The 21,965-nt window shown below is 47.6% G+C and overlaps 1 protein-coding gene across 5 annotated transcripts in view; it reads right to left on the reverse strand.

Moving 5' to 3' along the window:
• Positions 1-20,615, reverse strand: part of unc5db (unc-5 netrin receptor Db) — a 169,944-nt gene extending 149,329 nt beyond the window's left edge. For all 5 annotated transcript variants that reach the window (XM_072665227.1, XM_072665225.1, XM_072665228.1 and 2 more), the window contains exon 1: positions 20,300-20,615. In XM_072665227.1, coding sequence (XP_072521328.1) covers positions 20,300-20,405 — 106 coding nt within the window. In that variant the 5' untranslated portion in view covers positions 20,406-20,615. The remainder of the gene's footprint in view (positions 1-20,299) is intronic.
• Between the last annotated feature and the right edge of the window lie 1,350 nt (positions 20,616-21,965).

A 21,965-nucleotide genomic window follows, 5' to 3' on the forward strand; every position in this document is an offset into this window, starting at 1 on the left:
CTCGCTCGCTGCCCCCTCCCTGCTGATCCCAGCGCTGCAGAGACAGTACGGCACCGGAGCGGCTTTTATTCGGAATTATCCACCAGCGATTAGAAAGTGCCTTGGTGGCCCTCCTCCTCCTCCTCCTCCGGGACACGGTGCCAGAGAACTGGCTGCTGATAACGAAGGGGTATCCATCTTGCCTGCCTGTCACGTTCGCCGGGAGCCATCTGTCCAGGCTACTGATGGAGCTGAAAAGTAAACAAGTACACAAGCACTGCGCCCGGACGCCCAACGATGCGACTGAAAAAAAAAACAAGGGGCAAGAAGCAGCTAATGGACATAAGTGAGGCCATAGCAATAGCAGCTCTATCGCCCCGAAAGTGGGTGAGGCCGGTAGCTGCCACAAGGTCAGTGCCGTTACGGACTTCGACACATACATTAATGCCATGGTGTGTCTTCGCACCACTTCCCTTAACAATAATATTTCAAGCAACAAAGACCCAACCTTAGCTTACCTAAGACTACACCCTCCTCTCATTAGCCGAGATGCTAGTTAGTATCTAAATACAGTCCTCAGAAGCTTCCTCACTACCAGAAAATGTCTCTTCTCGGCTGATGGAGCTAACGAACATTAGCGAGGCCTAGAAATAAGTGGTTGAAAAGGGACCGGAGCGGAGGGAGAATCACAAAATGTCCCACAGCCCTGCTATTTGCTTATCCTACTACCTCTTAGCCTTGGTCATATTAGTCTTCGGGTTCTGACGTGTGGGCAGCAGCCAGCCCTCCTAACAAATTGAGGGTCACTGATTACAATGTATCACTACAGCCACGAGAGCTTCTGTGATGTGAAAGTCCAGCCGAGGCTGATTGTGACGCCGCCCATGTAATGCGTGGCTTCTCGTCCACGTTGGTCGGTGCTTCACGAGTAGAGTATCTGGAACAGCTGCTGCGCGTAGGGCTCTTTTAAAAGAGCTAATCAAAGTGAGAACACACACAGCATGATCTGAGCTGAGCTACATATTACTCATCATAACCAACACTCACTTGACAACGGAGCGGGAGGCTGCCATGGCAACCAGAAATGCACTAGTGTTCAGAGGACGTTTTTTTTGGGTGGGGGCACAACTTAATTGGGCCGAGGGAAGAGGTAGAGTGGTGTGCGGAGAGTCGTGAACATAAGTTATTAAAAACAAATTTAAAAATAAATAAAGAGATCATTTCTTCTGTGGGACCAGAAGTGTTCATCTCTACAGAGCTTAAGCAGCCAGGCTTGACTTGAACTCTTCATTACAGAGAGAAGAACAAGCTGAGAAGGTCTGCAGAAATGTGATTATCAACTGACGGTCATCTACATAATAATAATAATAATAATCTGCCTGAAGGGAACCTTCTTAGTAGGACCATACATCATCAAGAAAAAGGTCAATGAGATGTGCATAAATCTACCGCTGGGTTGATCCCCACGTCTGCTGAACCTCATGGCCCGAACTGTGGGGTTTTCAGAGATTCCAGAGTAAAATAAAAAACAAAAAAACAACATGGCGGTTCGAGTTATACTGTTATACTGTTCAGCAGCAACATCCATCGAACGTCTGCGAAAACTCTCATTTAAAATAATGGAACTCATGGAACTTTCAGCTCACATGACCAGATCCAGCGACTGGACTTAATATGTGCTCTGGAGTTCGAGAAGAACATGCATCTGGATTTGCCGCGGTTGGTCCCTGGTTGGTAGAGGCCTACCGATGGGACTGTTGGGACACCGTTCAGGGTGTCGAACGTCCCCCCCCCCAGCAACACATGCCTGACACTGCCAGTTGATTCCCCTACATCAGCCAGAACTTGCTTGCAAGAGAGTTACATGGTGTTGGAGGAGTTGGAATACAGGTGTTCTTCACTAGGATGGAAAACCTACTGTAGAAGGTTCTTCAAAGAAACAGACAAACAATAGCTGGCCGGCCAGTTTGCTGGTGATGCCATTCAAGGGCCAGGACAGGCGACTGTTTGCTAACATGACAGAATTAGCCGCAGTTCAAAGTGCTATGTAGTGCCAAGTAGTGCTACGTAGGCTTGTAATAATACATGCTAAATCGAGACCCCATCAAATTGTATCCTCAATTCTATACACCGTCCAAAAAGCCGAAAGCGTCGGATGTACCACCACAGAAAAAGCGTCGGATGTACGGCCGAGTGGTCCCAACCGAAGGCGTGCAGCGAGCGAGCCGCCTCCTGAAATAATTCATGAAGAACTGTGCAGGGCTGCAGCCTGAAGCTCCATACAGGTACTCTCCCCCCACCCCCAGAGCTCCGGGAACCGGTCAGTGGAAATAAATGTAATCACTGCACTTTGTTCTCCCCTGCGAGATCACTCCTCCTTATCGCTCCCTGCCCCCGCCGCCTCTCCGCCCGAGATCTGAATCTCATTGCGTCTGCGTTCACATGCGCTTCTCGCCGGGGCCCCGTGCACGCAAAGGGCCAATTACGGCTCTGCGCCATAACCCGAAGGAAAAGCGGACTTTAGCGGCCCGAGCCGACTTCAGCGACGCACGAGCCGTCCCAGCAGAGCCGGCGTTATGCAAATGTGAGTTCAGATCTTCCATTGTAATGTGCGGTGTGCTTTCGGGAGGAGAGGCTTTTTGGTCAGTCGAACTCCTGCTCCCTTCCTCATTCTGCTGTATAATCACCCTCTGCAGCAGCGGAGGAACTCTCCTTTTCAATACAGACCCCATCTAGGCCTTCAAAACGAGCTCAGTTTCATTAAAGCACTTCGCTTAAGGTCTGAAGCCGGTCTCCAACCCACCCGAACACTTCTCTACCTCAAGTGGTTGAGTTGGAGACCACCTTCGGACCTTAAGTGAAGTGCTTCAATTAAGCACAGCCCATTTGAAAGACTGCTAGTCGCCTCCAAACCCAAACACTTCACTACCCGCCCCAAAGTGATTGACCTTACTGAGGAGGTGGGTAGGTGGAGGGGAGTGGGGGTCTGTGGTTAGAAGGTTAGAAAGTACAGGTAAAGTTAATTACAACATAAAGTACTCTCAAAAGGTACTACATGGGCCTGAAGTTAGGAGAAGGGCCATATTTGGACCTTTTCAAATCCAAGCGTTTTAGACAGGAATACAATTATCAAGTTAGAAGCACAGAAGCACACTTGCCTCCCTGGTGACCAAGGCCTTACCTAGCACCACTGAAGATCCCCCAATGGTCCCATTGGTGGGACATCCTTTGCCAGTGTAAATTCCTACCACTGGATCGGTGAGATATGGAGGTTATGCCGTGAGGTCACGTTCCTGCTGGTCCAGTGGAGCATTTCCCACTGTTTTCCGGCACATTTAGCAGACTGGTTCATCCAGGTTTGCTAGCTCTCCCTTTTCATCCAATATAGTCTCTGAATGGGCAACTACAGGGGGTCTACTTGTTACCTGACTACTTGCGATTCCCGTTGCAGCAATCCATTTGTGCCCCTGTTCTCCAGTTTTGGGGCAGTCTGTAAAAGTCAATCACACAACAGCCCTTTTTCGTTTCCCTACTTCAGCAGCATTGGATAAAGGTGGCTTGAATACTCTCTGTAACTCTTGGTTACCTTTCGAACAATCCATTATTAGGAGCGTATAGAACCCGAGCTTTTTAAAGTTCTATAAGTTCTATATTAATAAACATCGGTTAAGGATTAGCGTGAGTACACAGACGAAAAAAAGTTCTGAAAAAAGTACAAAGCTACAGAAATCTCCGGCTCAGGACTCGTTTCAAACATCCACCGGCGAGCGCCTGTAACACCCATGCTGACATTTATACCTCTGTGGTTTTTTCCCCCCTTTACATCCGCAATAACTGTAGCAGGTTTGGTCTCATCAAAGGCAAGCAGTGATGATGACAAAGGTGGCCTTTAAAGAAAGGCCTTTGACTGAAGACAACCCAAGGAAAGTAACATTTATCAAAGTCTGATACCGGGCCTGCAGCCGCGGTCTGGAAAATGTCATTTATCAAATTATTCCACAACTCCAGACATCAAAAGGACAGCGAGTATTAATCTAGATTTTCTTTCTTCTTCTTCTTCACATCCAAGATACGGCAAAAGATTGTTTAAAAGGAATGGAAAGTCACCCGGTGTTTAACTTTCCTGCTTTTCACCTGAACAAAGGGAAACACCTTCTAGGAACTCGCACCATGAATTTCACCTTGCCTCTTATTTCAGGTGTGAAAACACCCTTTTCTTTCTAACTCTCAGCGCTAGCTTCCCCAGCCATCCTACTAACAGTGGACCCAGAAAGTATTCGGACACCTGCGCCACTTTTAGGACGCACTACGGGAATTTTAAACCCTGATTATGTTCAAGAGTCGGGTGGAGGAAAAAAAAAATTTGGTCTGTCGACTTCGACGAGTCTAGTGCGGTCTAGTATTCAAACTGTGGGGCTAGTGGGACGTGAAGGACTGGAGGGGGTGGGGTGGGGTGTATGAGAGGTAAGAATCTCCACTCTCCCCTATTAAAGAAGAACCTTCATAAGTCAAGTCAAGCTCCCTTCTCCAATGTTAAAGTAATTGGACAGATGTTTGCCTTTTTAAGTCTTATAAATGCCCCAGCAACATGAGCTAAGTTGTCTTGAAGGGTTTTTTTTTTCGTCCTAGAGGAGAGCGTTGGAACTGTCCGATCTTGCTGGTGAATCTGATTCATACAAATCTGGTCCCCTTTTATCTTAAAAAGTATCGAATGACATTTCCGCTTTGCCATCAGCAGTCGGAATCGGAGAGAGCACAACAGGGTGTCTAGACGGCGCTCTCTCTCCCTGGTCTTTCAAGTCCACCATGACCCCCCATCCTCCTCCTAACCATCGTACCACGTTTAGAGAAAATTCAGCCCCAGCTCTGTTTATAGATGTGGCCGTCTTGCGAGGAGCAGTAAAAGGGCACCTCAATTAAGAGACAAAGAACTCGACGGTGAGAGTTAAAGACCCACATGGGTCTTCTGTACTTGAGAACATCTGGGTTGAGAGTGTTTGTTGAAAGCTACCACATCGGGGGCTGACCGAGGCATTTTTAAAAGTATAAAGGCCTTTAAGGCCACTTGTAATCCTTAGGTTTGCTATAGCAGAGTGCCATCTGGCGCCCCCTAGACGTTATTAATAGACAGCTACTGCAGACGAAGGCCTGGATTCTTAGGGAACTACCCTAGACCAAGTTCATCTGGGACAATGTTTCAACGTAAGCAAAAAAACAGCAACCAAAACAAAAGCTAAAGTTAGCTTCTAATGCTAACTCTCCATTCCACCTTAAATAGTGCAGAAAATACAGTTCGTACCTTTAAACAGCAGAGGGTAACTGCTGCATAATTGGAGGTGAAATGTAAAGTTTGAGGAAGAGGAAAGGAGGAGGATGGATGGTTGTAACGTTCTGCAACGACACATTTTACTACATTAGATCTATTTGGGAAGATCTAGCTCTTCTCCCGTCCATCCTTTACTGTGAAATTACGCCAAACTATGGTGGAAATGCTCTGTTCTACCAGCGAGAAAACCTTTGGTTCAGAACCGAGAAGGAGGCTAATGCTAATGCGCTAAGGGAGCTGGGAGCTGAACGGTCAGGGAGGTCAGTCAGACTGGACTTTAAGATATTATAAAACACTACAGAGTTTAAAACAGGCGTTTAAAAAGTTTCTCCAAACAAAGCAGATAAGATTAGAATTTAGTCCGATTACAGAAACTTGTACTACAGTAGTGATTAAACTGCTACTGTGTACTGATCGTGGATTAGCACATCCATCCGATAGTCAGTCAACTTTCGTTAAACTGAAAACCAGAACACTGCAAACCAAAATCCAATCTTCAACCCACCTGTGAAGCATGGTGCAGTAAGCTGAGCACTTCTCTGCCTCAAGACTTGGACGGCTTGCTGTCGCCGAGGGAGCCCCGAACTCAAAGTTGTATCAAAAATGTTCTACAGCTGAACGTTAGGGCATCTAAATCTCTAAACCGAAGCAAGAGTGTGCATCTGAAAAATACACCCAGGCTGAAACAGGTCTGGATGGAGCCGAATACCTTCTCACTGCTGCTCAGGACTGATTAGTAGACCCAAAAAGTATGTGACTGAGCTGCTTGCCAAGAACATCCTACTGCTTGCTATTACCGGTGGCTCTTAAAATTCCTTGTCCGATAAAAATATGGCAGTAGCATTTTATGTTTAGGTAACAAACATACAAGCCAGTTGGCCAAAAAAATGTGCATACACAGACTTCTACTTCGCAAAATTCAACATCCTGACCTCACTGATGCTTATAATCTCTCAATGCAATCAAATCCTCACAGCAATGCTCCAGCTCCAAAATCTATAAAGCCTTCTTTGCTGGACAGTAGAGACAGTTACTCCAACAGAAGCAGGATACACTTGCTTTTTTAATACCTTGGATTTCATCCAGGGAAACAATGAATAAGCAGGTGTCCCAATACTTTTGTCCTTACAATGTACAACAGGGTTTATTTTCCCATGTTCTACAGCTTTGAGGTTAGAGACTGACTGACAAACAGCCAGACAGGCAGACAGGCAGACAGACAGACAGACAGGCAGGCAGGCAGGCAGGCAGGCAGGCAGGCAGGCGGCGTTCTTATGCAGAGCAGACCTTGTTAAATTATCGGAGATTAGCATAGTGTTAAGCACATAGTCAACGCAATTAGTTTTGGGCCAGTGTTCGTCAAGGTCTGCACATTAATTGAATGATTTCCTTACGTGAAGCATCGGGACCAAGAAATAGATCCCGCTGCCTGGAAATGAGCTGAGCATGGTGGTAAATTAATCTGGAACCACATATAGAAGCAGGAGCTTTTTTTAAGTTACCTGTAATTAAGTTTTCGGAAATGAACACCGTCAAATCGCTGTCAATCATCTGGCAACGCGTCCAAGTTTAGCTTTCAGGATCTTCAAGCCTTCTTTACCAATATGTATTCATGAGGTCACGTGAAGGGCAAAGACGACGCCGAGGCAATAAGTCTCAGGCCGCGATTTCAGGCGACCGCAGCCGGGGAAGCCGAGCCGAGTCAAAATAAGCTGGCACCCAAAGAGCGGGGTGTCGCATTTGCTTCATTTTGATCTTCCCGCAGTGTTTGAGCTTCACTAATACTTACAACGGGACTTAATCACACAGCCAGCGGAGCTTCGCTAATTTCCTCTCCTGCTATCTACGCCTCCCACCGAGAGCAGGAGAAACGCTGGGCTAAAAGGTGCAGAGGAACAAGAACTGGTGCAGCAAAGTTGGCCTGAAGTGGTGCATTTAGACAGTGAAACTGCAGTGCTCTAATTTTCCTGTGAAGTCAAGCAAACAAGGAGGTTGTGTATTCATCCCAAACCGCCATGGTTTGGTTGCACGTAGCCGTATGGACATATAGCGCTGGCCTATGTACAAAGACTAATGCATTACGCCACAAGCGCGAGCTCCACCCTGAAACCTTGAGCTCTAAGCTGTTAGCAAGCTGGCATCATCAAGCAAGTGGATGGGGTGGAGTCATGTGGCTACAGAGGCTGTAATATGTTTTTAAGGGGACAGTACACAAACATGCAGTGTAGCTACTGTGGCCAGGGGGTTGCCAGGGGGTTGCAAGTTCGAATCCCGAATCATGCCACTTTGCCATCAGCGGCCGGAGTCCGAGAGAGCAGGAACTGGACAGCGATGTTGGCCGGCACAGGCGTTCGTTAGCTGTTGTGACGGAGCTGAAAACCCACCGTGTGTTGACTGTCAGGCAATACTACATCGGCAGCAGTTGGAAAAGAGGCGGTTACTGGAAGCATTGCTAGAGGGAGCTACGGACAGGTACGTAGGACGAGAAGAGAAGAAGAAAAGCAACAAATTGATTCAATTTAGTGTAATAGGCCCTAAACTACAACCCTGTGGGACTCCACAAATTGTCTCCACAAACACACAGTTACCAAATAAATCCCAACAGTTTTTGCATCATAATTTGCAGCTAAATATTAATAAAGAGGTTACCTCTGTGTGTGTGTGTGTGTGTGTGTGTTTGTTTTTCTACTCTATGCCTCCCTGGTAAAGTCCTGCGTTTGTATCGGACAAAAGTACACAGCAAATCTTGATGTCACGCCATTGTCATTGTCTACGGCAATACCACAGATCCGTTCAGCATGCTGATAACAAGTACGTCAAAGCACTTTCAGCTGGACGATAACAAGCAAGTCATCAAGGACCGCTGAGAAAACAGGAAGCGAAATTCAATAGTGCTTTTTTTTTGTTCTTCTTTCTTTCCAAGGTCTAAAAAAAAAAAAAGCCCCACGATTGGCGCTGCCTACAAAACAGGGCCTCCTGTGACCTTACCTATTCTAATCAAGAGTCCACTGTGGCTGTACATCAGCCGCCGCAATGAACGCAGCGGCGTTGACTGCGCTCAGTATCAATCTCCTGTTCCTTCATCGCTACAAAACAAGCTCTCAGATTAATGGTTTCCTTTTAATATTTAATAGCTGGACTGCAGTTTACATTTCTGCCTGACTGCTTTCAATGAAGTGCTTACTCTAGGCGGCATAAATATTTCAAAAGGACCCCATTAATTATTGGAACCCTGAATGCACAAATCAATGTGTTTCCATTAATTATGCTTTGTTCAAAAATTCGTATTTGCCGGCCCGCTCATTGAGATATTTACGCAAACAAATGACTCTGTTAAATGAGCGCAGCTGCGTTATTGATGCCGAAGCCCACGTACCGCTAATAAAACGCCACAGCAATTAGCAGCAGCGTTTAGGCCAGAGCTGACGATGCCGTACGAGTTCCAAGCTAAACTCCAGGAGATCTGTTCCCTCGAACCTTGGCCTTGGCGTTAGCTCACTACCCCTGGACTGAAGAGTAGCTGTTGTGTTTCAGGTACCTAACTGCACCGGACTGCATCAGACAGATGACTTGTCTTGTCTTGTCTTGTCTTGTATGTGGCCTTCCCCTGTTTGCATGCCATTAAATCACAGTGATCGCGGCCTGTGGATAAGAGCAACGCGAAGGACACCGAACATGCATGCCGCCGGAGCGGCTGACTAGCGCCTTGATGTATTGCTCACCGATAAACGGAGAAATGTCATCACGTTATTAATGGGCGGATATTGTAATTACGGGCTGTAATTACGCCTGTTCATGTAACTGCCAACGTCTCATGCTGTTCGCCTACGTCACGCCATGTAAAATGAATGAACCTGAACCTGAGCTCTTGAAATCATCAATAATCCCAATTTCTTACTGGAACCCAGGTGTAACGCTCTGATCTACAGCTACGACAGGGCGTTAATTATCATCATCAGCCAAGAATGACTCATCTCACAGATGAGGAACGTTGTGGAGGTGTAGAACAGTGGAGGAACCTCCAGGTAACCTTTTTCTTGAAGATTCCTCAAAGCACCTTTCCTTGAAGAACCTCCAAAAGTCCCTCAAGGATCATCTCCTTTTTCCAGTGCACTGTAGTCTAGATGAAGCCTTTGATCGCTAAATAGATGATATAGAAGCCAGTCTGCTTTCCACACCACTGTTAGTATTACCCCCTACCTCCCTCCAGCTCCAGCTCCGGCTCGAAACATATCTAGTCCTGATTACTGCAGTTCTGCTTCTCTTTAGTCTTCTTCCAGTTCTCCCGACTCCTAAATGCAGCTTCAAAAGCTGAGGAATTAGCATGTACTGCCGAGTAGGTGTGGGTTAAACCAACAAAGCTGCACCTCGGAGTCCCGCCGGGACCCTGCGAGGGGCGTGTGATGTCGGTGAGAGGCGGGCCTGGCCTACTGGAAGCTGCGCGTATGGCACCTTTGGCCGCGCTACAAAACAAAAGGGCACGGGCGATCGAAACTTGGAAGCAGCAGAAACGAGGAAGGAGAGAAATACCTCTAGGCTAGGGCCCAAAAAAATAAAAATAAATAAATAAATACAGAGAAAGCTCAGGCATTCGCTTCTCCCCAAAGCAAATAAGAGATACGGGGGTATGTAAAACAGACGAGCTGAAGGAGACATAAGAGGTCACAGGCAGTGCTCCGGAGGGCTTCCGGAAAGACTGAAAAATCAAACAAACAACACAGAACACTGGAAGAAAAAAAAAAGAAAAGAAAAAAAAAAGTAGAGCACAAATCAATGAACGCCATCATGATCAAAAGTTTTACACCTCCTCCCACCCCACACACACTTAACGCCTCTTTGAACTGTTGTTATCCAACCCTACGCCATCCCACCGGAGCGGCGCGGTACAGTAAGTGCACTACTCGGCGAAAGCATGATTCAGTCTCGAGTTAAAAAACAGAGGCGAGAACAGACGCGGCATACGCAACCCGGCACGCCACGATCCATACAGTACAAGCTTGTTTGGATTACATGGGGTTTATTAACCAATTACAGACTCGCTTGGCTACAGACTCGCTCTCTCTCTCTCTCTCTCTCGCGCACTCACACATCCTTGCTTTCCCTCTCTTTCTTTTTCTCGCGCTCTCTGTAGATGCTTACAAACACAGCTTTGTGTCCATATGTCCGACATAGTCAGAGAGGCTGGGCAGGTGACCGAGGGCTTGCTGCAGTCTGTTCAGACTCATTTGCAGCTTATGCATCACACTGTATCCTTCTGTGTGTGTGTGTGTGTGTGTGTGTGTGTGTCAGTATGGCTGCAGAACCACTATTGTATAAGAGATGTGGATCCCGTAAAGCTCCACTTCCCATATAAAAGCACGGTGTAGTCCAGGAGTCCATCAGTTTCATAGGTGGGTACTGACCACTGCACACCAGGACCACCCCACAAGACCCGCCTGAAGTTTTCGGGAGATGTTCTGACCCGATCGTGTCTCAGATTCTCACGCTTGGCACCTTCTACACCTTCAAGAACGGACTGATCACCTGCTGCCACATACATCTCCCCACCCCCCCACTGACAGGTGCTACTGGAACCAGCTCCTGAATGATACGATGTTACGGCTGATTGGTGTAGCCGTAACCCTAAAACCAATCAGGAATGAGTCGAAAACAACATCGCTATATAAACAAACAAACCTGGGAAACCCTGTCTGAACATCAGGGCGCTCTGGAATTACGTATTAAACCTTCTTTGTCCCCATTTCCCGTGTGAGAATTGCGAGGACCGGGAGGTTGTAAAAGATCGGGAATAAACAAATACATCAACGCAAACGAGGAGAGAAATCCTCGGGCTGCTTTCCCTGCTCGCTTTTATGGCGCGTGTATAAACCGAGTTACGGGAGGACGGCAAGTTTTCACAGTGCCGTAAATAACGCGGCGGGACGCGAGCGAGTAAATCTGAGGTGCCTCGTGCCCGTCTGGCTAAAGAGGAGCCACTCATAAAGTAGCCTTGTAAAAAGCTCATCTGCTGGCCACCGTCTGTAAACACGGGAACGGTGCGGAAAGTTACTCGCCCAACACTGCGCCCCTGGGCCGAGTCGTTCCTGGGGTCGTCCGCAGCCCGTTGTAGCTGCAAGACAGAGCACGGACACCCTTCCCTCGCCTCTGTGCTCTCAGGTATGAGGCTTCATCCTCCTAACGCTTGTAATGTGAGCCTCAGTTAGCTGGAACATGGACTATGCTGTGGTGTTTAGCCTAGACAGCTGGCTACAAGTCCAAAACACGGTAGCCCAACAGTTAGTCAGCAGCAGCTGCTCTGGGTCCTCTTTGGAGCTGTAGCTGAGCTAGTTAAGCAGAAGCTAGCTTAGCAAGTGGCTACAGGTCCGAAACTCTTAAACGGTAGAGCGAGCATCACAATCAACACTCTCTCTGTGGCAGTTAAGATGACCTTAACACCGAGTTGATGGTGGGAAACGTAGGCCCTGAAGATTTGAAGGCAAGCTTGTTTTAAATGCTGCACAGGAGGTGTGTGAGGTTCTGTCCAGCTGAAGAATCCAGTCTGAATGGTGGTTCAGGCTAAACTCCACTGCGCTGTACTTTAATATTATAGAACAACAGATGTCTTACAGTATCAATCCACTGGCTAAGATAAAAGATCCTTCAGGAGCTCTTGGAGGTGCTTGGTGGAAATGTCAAGAAAATGGTTTTCCTGAAAAAGGTTTTCCTGAAGGTTCCTCCACGGTTTCAAACTGAAGAACCTTCTCACGTTCCTCAAGGATCTTTACTCAAGGATACTGTAACAGTGTACGTATGGGTGCCCTATATAGCACAAGTTTCTATCATGATACTTTTTTATCTGTGGTATTTATTACAAGTTCTACAACGTAAGGCACATTTTCAGACACTCCCATATACATGTGTTTTGTTGGTGGGGTGTGTAGTCAACCCAAAGAAAGCAGGAGAGGCTCGCTGCTGATTTGATCATAACAAACCGGAATCATCTTCGAGTGGAACGTTTTACCAAGGACAAAAACAATGCTGCTAACCACGAGACAATGAAACACCTCCCCACAGGCTGCAATAACTAAATGAGGTGGCTTCCAGCAACGCTGCTGTACATCAAAGCGTGTGTAGAGTGAAGGTCGCACTCATTCTCAGTCTGTCTGTCTGTCTGTCTCTTTTAGGCTCTGTAGAAAAAGACAATAAGACGCTGATGCGGTCTCTCTGTCTCATCTCCTGGATCAGAAAAGCAGCACCAGACAAACCGAACCGCTGGCCTTTTCCCCCTGGTTGTAATGGGCGACTGGTCGAATGGACAGATGGATGGTTAGATAGATGGATGGAAGAGTGGTTAAATACGTAGATAGTTGGATGGATGGTTGGACGGTTTAGTGGATGGATAGATGGCTGGCTGGATAAATGGATAGCTGTGTGGTTGGCTGAACGCCTGGATGGAGTGCACCTCAGGTAAATGCTATGCAAATGGCCTCGGTTGTTTCTCACGATGTAAATGAGAGGCGTTTAACTTTTCGGTGCATAACATTAATCAGAAAAACATCCCAAAAGCACATTAGCGCCCCTAGAAATTAAATCAACGCGCAGACAATTACTCGCACCCCTTGAAATTCTTCCTGAACATAATCAAATTCACTGATACTGCCATGCATATTTGATATTGTATGCACGCATAGTGTGCTGTTCTTGCCTGGGAATTGAACTTTATCTGCTGCGGTAAAGGCTGCACTGTTACCCACTATACTATACTATATCAACATGTTCTACAGTATAAGATAGCGTTTCCACCCCCGACAGTAATACAGGCCAAACTCACACACCGCACAGCTTGGACAAGATACAGTAGCACTGAGAAAATCAATGTAGAGGTAGATTGACGGATGGGCAAAAAGACAGATGGATGAAATGGACATGGATGGATATATATATATATATATATATGGTTAGATGGAGGGATGCATGGGTGGATGGATGAACAGACCGATGGTTGGATGGTTAGATATGTAGATAGTTGTATGTTTGGAGCGCTGGATACATAGATAGGGATGGATGAAGGATGAACACATGGATGGTTAGACAGAGGTCTAGATGGCAGTTAGCTAGATGGATGGACGGCTGGATAGTTGGATAGGTAGATGGTTGGGTGGATGCATGGATACATAAGTGGTTGGGCAAATCGATGGTTAGTGTAGATGGTTTGGTGGATGTATAGATGGTTGGATGGATACATAAGTGGTTGGATAGATGGCTGGATGGTTAGATAGATAGTTGGATGGATGCATGGATACATAAGTGGATGGTTAGTGTGGATGGTTAGGGTGGATGGTTAGGGTGGATGGTTAGATGGTTGGATGGGTGGATAGATGGTTGGACTGATGGTTGGACGGATGCATGGATACTTAAGTGGTTGGACAGATGTTTGGATAGATGGATGGTTAGGGTAGATGGTTGGGTGGATGGTTGGATGGATGCATGGATACATAAGTGGTTGGATAGATGGATGGTTAGGGTAGATGACTGGGTAGATGGATAGATGGTTGGATGGGTGGACAGATGGTTGGATGGATGCATGGATACATAAGTGGTTGGATAGATGGATGGTTAGGGTAGATGATTGGGTAGATGGATAGATGGTTGGATGGGTGGACAGATGGTTGGATGGATGCATGGATACATAAGTGGTTGGATAGATGGATGGTTAGGGTAGATGACTGGGTAGATGGATAGATGGTTGGATGGGTGGATAGATGGTTGGATGGGTGCATGGATACATAAGTGGTTGGATAGATGGATGGTTAGGGTAGATGGATAGATGGTTGGATGGGTGCATGGATACATAAGTGGTTGGATAGATGGATGGTTAGGGTAGATGATTGGGTAGATGGATAGATGGTTGGATGGGTGGACAGATGGTTGGATGGATGCATGGATACATAAGTGGTTGGATAGATGGATGGTTAGGGTAGATGATTGGGTAGATGGATAGATGGTTGGATGGGTGGACAGATGGTTGGATGGATGCATGGATACATAAGTGGTTGGATAGATGGATGGTTAGGGTAGATGATTGGGTAGATGGATAGATGGTTGGATGGGTGCATGGATACATAAGTGGTTGGATAGATGGATGGTTAGGGTAGATGGATAGATGGTTGGATGGGTGGACAGATGGTTGGATGGATGCATGGATACATAAGTGGTTGGATAGATGGATGGTTAGGGTAGATGATTGGGTAGATGGATAGATGGTTGGATGGAAACATAAGTGGTTGGACAGATGGATGGTTAGGGTAGATGGTTAGGGTAGATGATTGGGTAGATGGATAGATGGTTGGATGTGTGCATGGATACATAAGTGGTTGGACAGATGGATGGTTAGGGTGAATGGTTAGGGTAGATGGCTGGATAGATGGATAGATGGTTGGATGGAAACATAAGTGGTTGGATAGATGGATGGTTAGGGTAGATGGTTGTGTGGATAGACAGATACATAGGTGACTGAATAGCTAGATGATCAGGTAGATGATTGGATGGATGGTTAGTTAGTTAGATGAAAAACTACACATTCATTTATTTATTAGACAGCTTCATTTATTTATCAGAAAGCTGTCTGGATGGACGGGTAGATTGGCAGGCATATGGAGAGATAGACAGATTCGACAAAAGGGAAGGGAAACGAGCATACCACCGTAGTAAGTTAGCTATATGTATATAGCAGTATATAAGACCTCCCTATATATAAATACACCCATATTATATTCACATAGCATTTCCATGGAGAGCTCCAGTGATAACAGCAGAAGGTTCATATTGACAGGAGATGACTCCTGCCATGACATGAGGAATGAAGGAGCTGTTGGCCATTCCTGCTGAAGACACACACACATACAGTCTGACTGGACATTGTTGGCCATTCAGGGTCAAATATCATTTACAGATCTATTAACAATGTTCCTATTCGTCACTAGACACACCATTGGTGCACGTGCTGGACGATGCAACGTATGCACAACTCCACTGCTGGCCTTGAAGCGTCCACCGCTCCAGCTGAAAACAACTCCGGGGGAGGGAGGGGGGAGGGGGAACAGTGCGATACAGTGCCCATTTGTCATGCTCAACATGGGGTACAGCATGAGATTAAGAGTGGCATGCTCCACCTGCTTCTGCACACTATTACACAGCCAGCACTTCACTCCCGAATACACCCATTTCCAATAACTGACCGACTGACGTTTTCTTGGCCAAGTGAGCGGGCACACGTCCGCAAAGCACAAAAGGTGCCACATACCTCTGACTAGAGCTGGGCTATGTGACAATATTTTATCGTACCATGACAGAAAAAAAAAATATATATATATAAACATAGCTGTACACAAAAGTAGTGTCAAAACCATGCAAAACCATCAGATCTCCAAAATGTCAACAACCCAGGCGAAGAAAAAATAAACAGTTTTAATGGAAGTCACTTTGGAGCATTTCTATTGGTCCATCCATCATGAAATTCTGATACAACGCAAAGAACAACTGCTGGATTCACATGTCGTCAAAATGTACAAACAAAAATGGAAAATGGATAAATGGAGATGCAAGGTTTTTGCATGTCAGTAACAATATACATAAACACAGACACAGAGATAGCGGCTCATTCACTCATTGCCACAGATGTGTAGGATCGAGCCCCTAGCCATGCGGCCTGCCTTTACACACATTAGTGAAAGAATAGGTGGTTCTAAACAACAGGTCAGCTGGTGAAATGTCTTCCCTCCTAAATCTTCCACCATCAAATCAATGTCTGAAAGGCAAAACATCCCCCCCAACATCTTGTCAATCGCCTTCCCAGATGAGTGGAAGCTGACAGGGCTGCAGAGGGGGACTCCACTCTACTCCTGTGGGCATAACGTGTAGGTGTCCCAATACTTTCGTCCATAGACAGAGATATAGATAGATAGATAGACAGATATACAGACAGATATACAGACAGATATACAGACAGACTCCTTCTCTGATGAACGTCTCCGGTGTAATTGAAGCTCTGCTGCAGCACCTTACCGAAAGCCTCTCTCCTGAATGCCGTGGCCACCTACAGGCGGTAACTCTGCCCTGCCTTTAATTAGTCCCCTGTGTAAGCCTACTTGGCTTCCCTTTGAATGCACACACACACACACACACACACACACACTCACATAGAGCATCCTGCGCAACGTTCCTCATATTTTTCTTATCGATTTTCACACTCAATTAGATTTTTTTTCTCTGCCCTCTTCCAGTGGGTTGTAATCATCTTCAATAGCCTTGGGAAGGGCAGGGCAGGACTGAGGCCAGCAGCCGAGGGGCAGAGCCGGTTGGGGGGGGGGGCTAGAGAGAAAGAGAGGAGAGACAAAGGTGGACAAACCCATGCGGTTTGTCACGGCTCCATCAAACACTGCTGCATCTCGGCTGCACTCAGGAGACATCACGTCGTCACATGTCATGAGCTCAGCCGAGCTCAGCTCAGCGTGCTGATGGCGGAGACACTAGACAGATGAAATGCATTACTGTGGATCAAGAGGGTCTACGCTTGTTGGATCATGTCAATGCTTTGATTCAATGGTGAAACCAAGAGCAGAGATATACTGCTTGAGGCTCGGAACAGGGTACTGTGCTATTGATGGAACCATTAACGTGCTAACTAGACTCAAAATAACTCAAAATAAGACTGACTGCACTCTTTGTAAAGAAACATGCAGATAATCAGTGCTCATAAAGCACTAACGACACCCACGATACACTAATTAAAGCATACTGTGTACCACGAAAATTTATCACAGCATTGTCGTACTGCCCAGCTCTAACTCAGCCACTCCTCAGCTCTGCTGTATCGGAGAACATACCCCTCGTATCACTGTAACATGACTAGAACGCCAGCTTGCGGCTAGAGCACGAGGGTGGCGCGACTGTCTAACTGTTCTAAATGTCATCATCGGGAGGTTGCAAGTTCGATTCCCAGCAAATCCGCAGCCAGCACTGTTGCGTATAACTGGCCTCGCTCTCTCTCTGGGTAGGCAAGGAAGGCTCGTCCTCCCCACCCTTAACTCCCCCACTAGGATACAACCTCTTAGCACATTTTCAACATGTTTTTAAGACACTCTAGATAGAGCATCTGTGTGTGTTTAAGCTAGATGGAGAGTGAACGACTACACAGATGGAGATGAATGGGAGTAGGCTCTCCCCGCCGCACATGATGAAGTGCTGGGACTGGGAGATGCCACCCTACACTCTAATGACTGCTGTGAACTAAGAGTTATTTAACCGCAGATGGCACAGGCGCTGGCGCTCGTACGACTTCGGCTAATGAAACGTAGAACAACGGGGTCTTTATCTCTCCTGAAGAAACGTCCGATGAGGAGACGATGACCTGTGGTCAGGTTTATTTATGCAGTCGTGGACAAAGAGGTCTAAAACTGAAGGAAGGGAGGGGAGGGGGGGGGGGGCACTGTACACAACCTTATTTTTAGCTCATCCATGACTAATGGTCCTGGTTACAACACCCATATCCATCATCATCATCATCGTCGTCGTCATCATTCAGCAGCACAGCGGCGATAAGGCCTGTAAACCCACTTGTAGGTCATACGTCCATGTTCGGATTTATTCCTCCATTCGTCCAGCAGGGCTCTGCATAAATGAAAGTCATTGTCACGCAGGCAAAACAGCCCTACTCGTATATTACCCGCCATTAGGGGCTAAATGACAGAAAATTTCAGGTAGATCGCTCCTCCAAGAAACAAGAAGGCGGCGCTTTTATTACCGGTACCTGTTACAGTATTTCATCTGTGAATGTTTAGTCGTTTGGTTTCATTTAAATGTAAATTTGAGCGGAGAGCCTCGGAGCATGGACGCCGCGCGCTCGCGGACCGCGGCGGATGATGGATTTTCTCGCGGGTGTGGAAACAACCAGGCCTCCTCGCTGAAAGCACCTAATTCGACCTTCGCCGACTCCCTCTGCTCAATATGAGCATTTTAAATATCGGCAGAATTTAACATGGCCACACGGTGTCCATGCTAAATGTGTCCAGCCCTGGAAACACCAAGCGTGACGCCTACGCCCACAGCGCAGCCGCAGCAAGAGAACGTCCTTGGGATGCGGTGGCGTTGCTGCTTTTCCACAAGTGTACGAACCTACAGTCGTCTACAGATACTAGCACTCAGTGATGACTGGGTTCTTTACATCCATTGGGAATACCCGGCGATATCCCTGTGGCCTGGACGGTCAGCTGTCTGAAGGCACAGTGCAGTCATTCAAACGTCCATTAAACGTGAACTAACCTCTAGCTCCGCCTCCCGTGATGATCTCACCATCCATCACCGCACAGTAAACCAACATCTGCAAAGCTCACTGGTGCTGACCTGCTGACCCCCGGGAAGACCTGGCAGGGGGTTGATGATTAGACCAGTCACAGTTTCACATAGTTCGGACCCAATACGACAGAACACCTGCGAACTGTCTCGCCAGGAAACAAATGCCGTCGCTTTGCACCTTCTGTACTGGAATAAGAGGCTGCAAATGTCCCCCTTACGGCCAAACCGAGCGCACTATATATTACGCAATGCACGTAGTCCCATTCAGTTAGAGGACCAGGGTCAGGGTTCGCCACTGCGTGCCGATAGGAGGTGAAGTGGGGGCTTGGGGAGGGGATGAGGGGGCGTGGGATTGTGAAGAAGCCGGCTTTTAAAAATTTCCCCCAGGGTCCCGCCTGGCTCACTGCTCACTAAAAGCCCTGCACTGTGGAGCGGACGTCTCGGTTCCTGACCCTTTAGCGTGAGCCCCGGTCCCGCTCTCGTGGAGATGTCTGGAGGGTGTGCAGCACGCCGTACGGTAACGGAGCGGCCGGCTTTGCTGTTCTGGACGAGGCAGAGCTTTAATAACGGTGCCTCAGATGCTTTAGTCCAAGTGGAGAAGGGAAAGCGCTGCAGCGGAACAGCTGAAAAGGCCCGGCTTTACAGGACCTAAAATGACCAGCCCCTGTTTTTGGCGAGGTCACGTCCACTGCCCCCCCCCCCCCCTTTTTTTTCTTACATAATAAAAGTCGCTACTTTAATGCGGCTCAAGCCCATACTGTGAACGTACGCCAAGGAATCGGACTGAATCTGAAGGCGGCCGCTGTTGCGATGTCGCGAACATCGCACCGCACATCTGTCCGACGTCAGCCTAGCTGTAGCCACTCACTTTGAAGTTTGAGGCATGCTAAAGCGCAGCCAATCAGAACAGAGCTCATTTACATGTCATTCTTAAAGCTAAACCTCAAAGTTTTAAAAAGTGAGGAATGATCTAAGGCGTCGTACAGAACAGCCAATCGGAGCAGAGCTCATTTAACTACAAAAACAATCAAGGCCACGGTTACAAATAGCTGCCTACTAAGCACTTTAGCCCCGCCCATTTATTATTAATTATTATTATTATTATTATTATTATTTGGAGTCTAGTCCTGGCTCAGACGTGGGTTCGACTCCTTGCCAACTCCACCTACCCTCTCCAACTCTCCAACAACACAACAAGCTCATTTACATATTTAAAGGCACAGTAACGCAGTACAAAACAGCCTCATTTGCCAGGGAAGCTAGTACATAAACCCACAATGCAATGCAAAGAAAAAAAAATACAGCATATGGGTCCTTTAAATGCAAAAGCAAGCACGAGCTGATTCAACGTCCACAGCACTGGAGTGCACAAGAGTGCACTGAGCAGGAGTCGAAGGAGTCGAAGGAGTCGGTTAGCAGGTGGGCAGCTCACTGAATCACCTCACGAGACGCATTGCTGTGGTGGGGCTCAGCTGCAGGGCTGCCCGGCCGCCTGTTGCATCCCTCCAGCGGGGGCTCAGGCGAACTGTCCGTTCCACCTTAAACGGTGCAGCGGGTCCATATGGCTCCGTTTAAGGTGGAACGGACCGGCTGGGCTGAACTTCCTTAAACACCTGGTTAAGAGACTTATTAGGAACATGACAGCCGCGGACATGCCCTTACCTCGACCGCTCAAACACTTCGCGCCGAGCAGGAGAACCAGGACCAGGTCCAGACCGAAGCAGCAGCGGCGGCGGTGGCGGTGGCGTCCGTCACTCGGAGTTAGCATTTCGGGGTCTTGTTTTTCCCCTCAAACTCGTTCCTAGTTCATCCCTCCCGCTTCATCCTCGCTCTCTTTAGGCTGCTTCAGGACGGAAGCGGTCCGGTCCGTTCAAACGGACCCCTCAGAGCCCCAGCTGGCACCGGCATCTTCGCCACTTCGCAACTTCAGCCGCCTCAGAGCTCTCGCCCGTCCCGGCTGGAATGCCTCTCGCGCAGCCCTCCGTTACTTTCAAATGCCAGGCGTTCGCGAGCCGGAGCTGGCCAATGGCGAGCCGCGGTGGGCGGGACGTGGGGGGGGGGGGGGCGGCTGTGGGCGAGCCAGCCAATGGCGCACCGCGGCGGGCGGGGCGCGAGCTCCAGCCTCAGCTCCAGGGATGGAAAGTTCGATTCGGTTTGCCGAGCCGATTCACTTGGCGATGAAATGATTCAGTGATTCGCGAGGCGAGTTGATTAAACAGGGGGTCGTTGTCAGACATTTTTGGAGCCATTTTTACATTTAGGGGGTCGTCAGCAGATCCGTACGAGCCGAAGAAGCTCTGTTCCACCCATTTTTACCTTTTAGACATCCTTACTTACACTCACCTTTATGTGGTTTGATGAATCAAAACATTCGTTGTGATTCATTTGGCTCTTGTGATTAGTCAGGCTGTTGGTGTTACCATTCAGCTCCTGAACTACCTGACATTTGGGCCCTTATTCACAAAGCAAGGCCTGTTTTGCTGTTTTTGCTGTTTTGGATGGTTGGGTAAAATGCTAATGTGAAACTATGCGTTTGTTAGCATCCTTAGCAACTGTGCAAGTTTATCCAGCACAGTGGTTCCCAACCCAAGTCCCTGAGGACCCTCAAGTTAGCTGATTAGCTGGTCAGATGGGTAAGGGGTCCTCCAGGACCTGGGCTGGGTCTAGCAAACTTCCAGAACTGTGCCAGACACATTGGATGTTCATTATAGTGGCAATGGACTGGGGAAACGTTCCTCGATACAGAATTTGAGGTCTAGGGAGGAGGTTCATGCTTGTGAAGTCTCCTCCTTAGTGCACCTGAAGGGTTTTCTGAGGGGTTTAGCCATGGCAAAGCCTGGATTTGTGTGGTGGGTAAACCGTGTGCTTCGAGTCACATTCCTGACAGAAGGTCCAACCATGGCCCAGTTCATCTTCCTGATCGAGGTAGCCGGGCTTTGATGTAGTGCCTGCTGGTTCTTGGTGAAATCCATGACACCAGGGGATTACACGAGTCGTCCAGGGCCGCAGCAATATACTACCACCACCATGTTTAACAGTCGTGGCTAATCTTCTCAGATAAATTTACCATATGACGTGTAAAAAAAAAAAAACGCTATATGCCCAAATGTTTGTGGACACCCCTTCTAATGAATGAACACACACAGAGCCTGTCTAGTCCCCGTAGAGAAGTACTCTCTGAAGCAGATAAAAATTAACCAATTGGCACCATGCAGACTAATGCCAGGTGTGGGCTAAAGGGGTATAAAGCCCCCCCCAGCATTGAGCTGTTGAGCAGTGGAGCTGTGTTCTCTAGAATAATGGATGGTGCTCTTTCCAATAGCTTTGT

This window comes from Salminus brasiliensis, chromosome 20 (assembly GCF_030463535.1).
Source record: "Salminus brasiliensis chromosome 20, fSalBra1.hap2, whole genome shotgun sequence".
NCBI classification, from domain to species: Eukaryota; Metazoa; Chordata; class Actinopteri; order Characiformes; family Bryconidae; genus Salminus; species Salminus brasiliensis.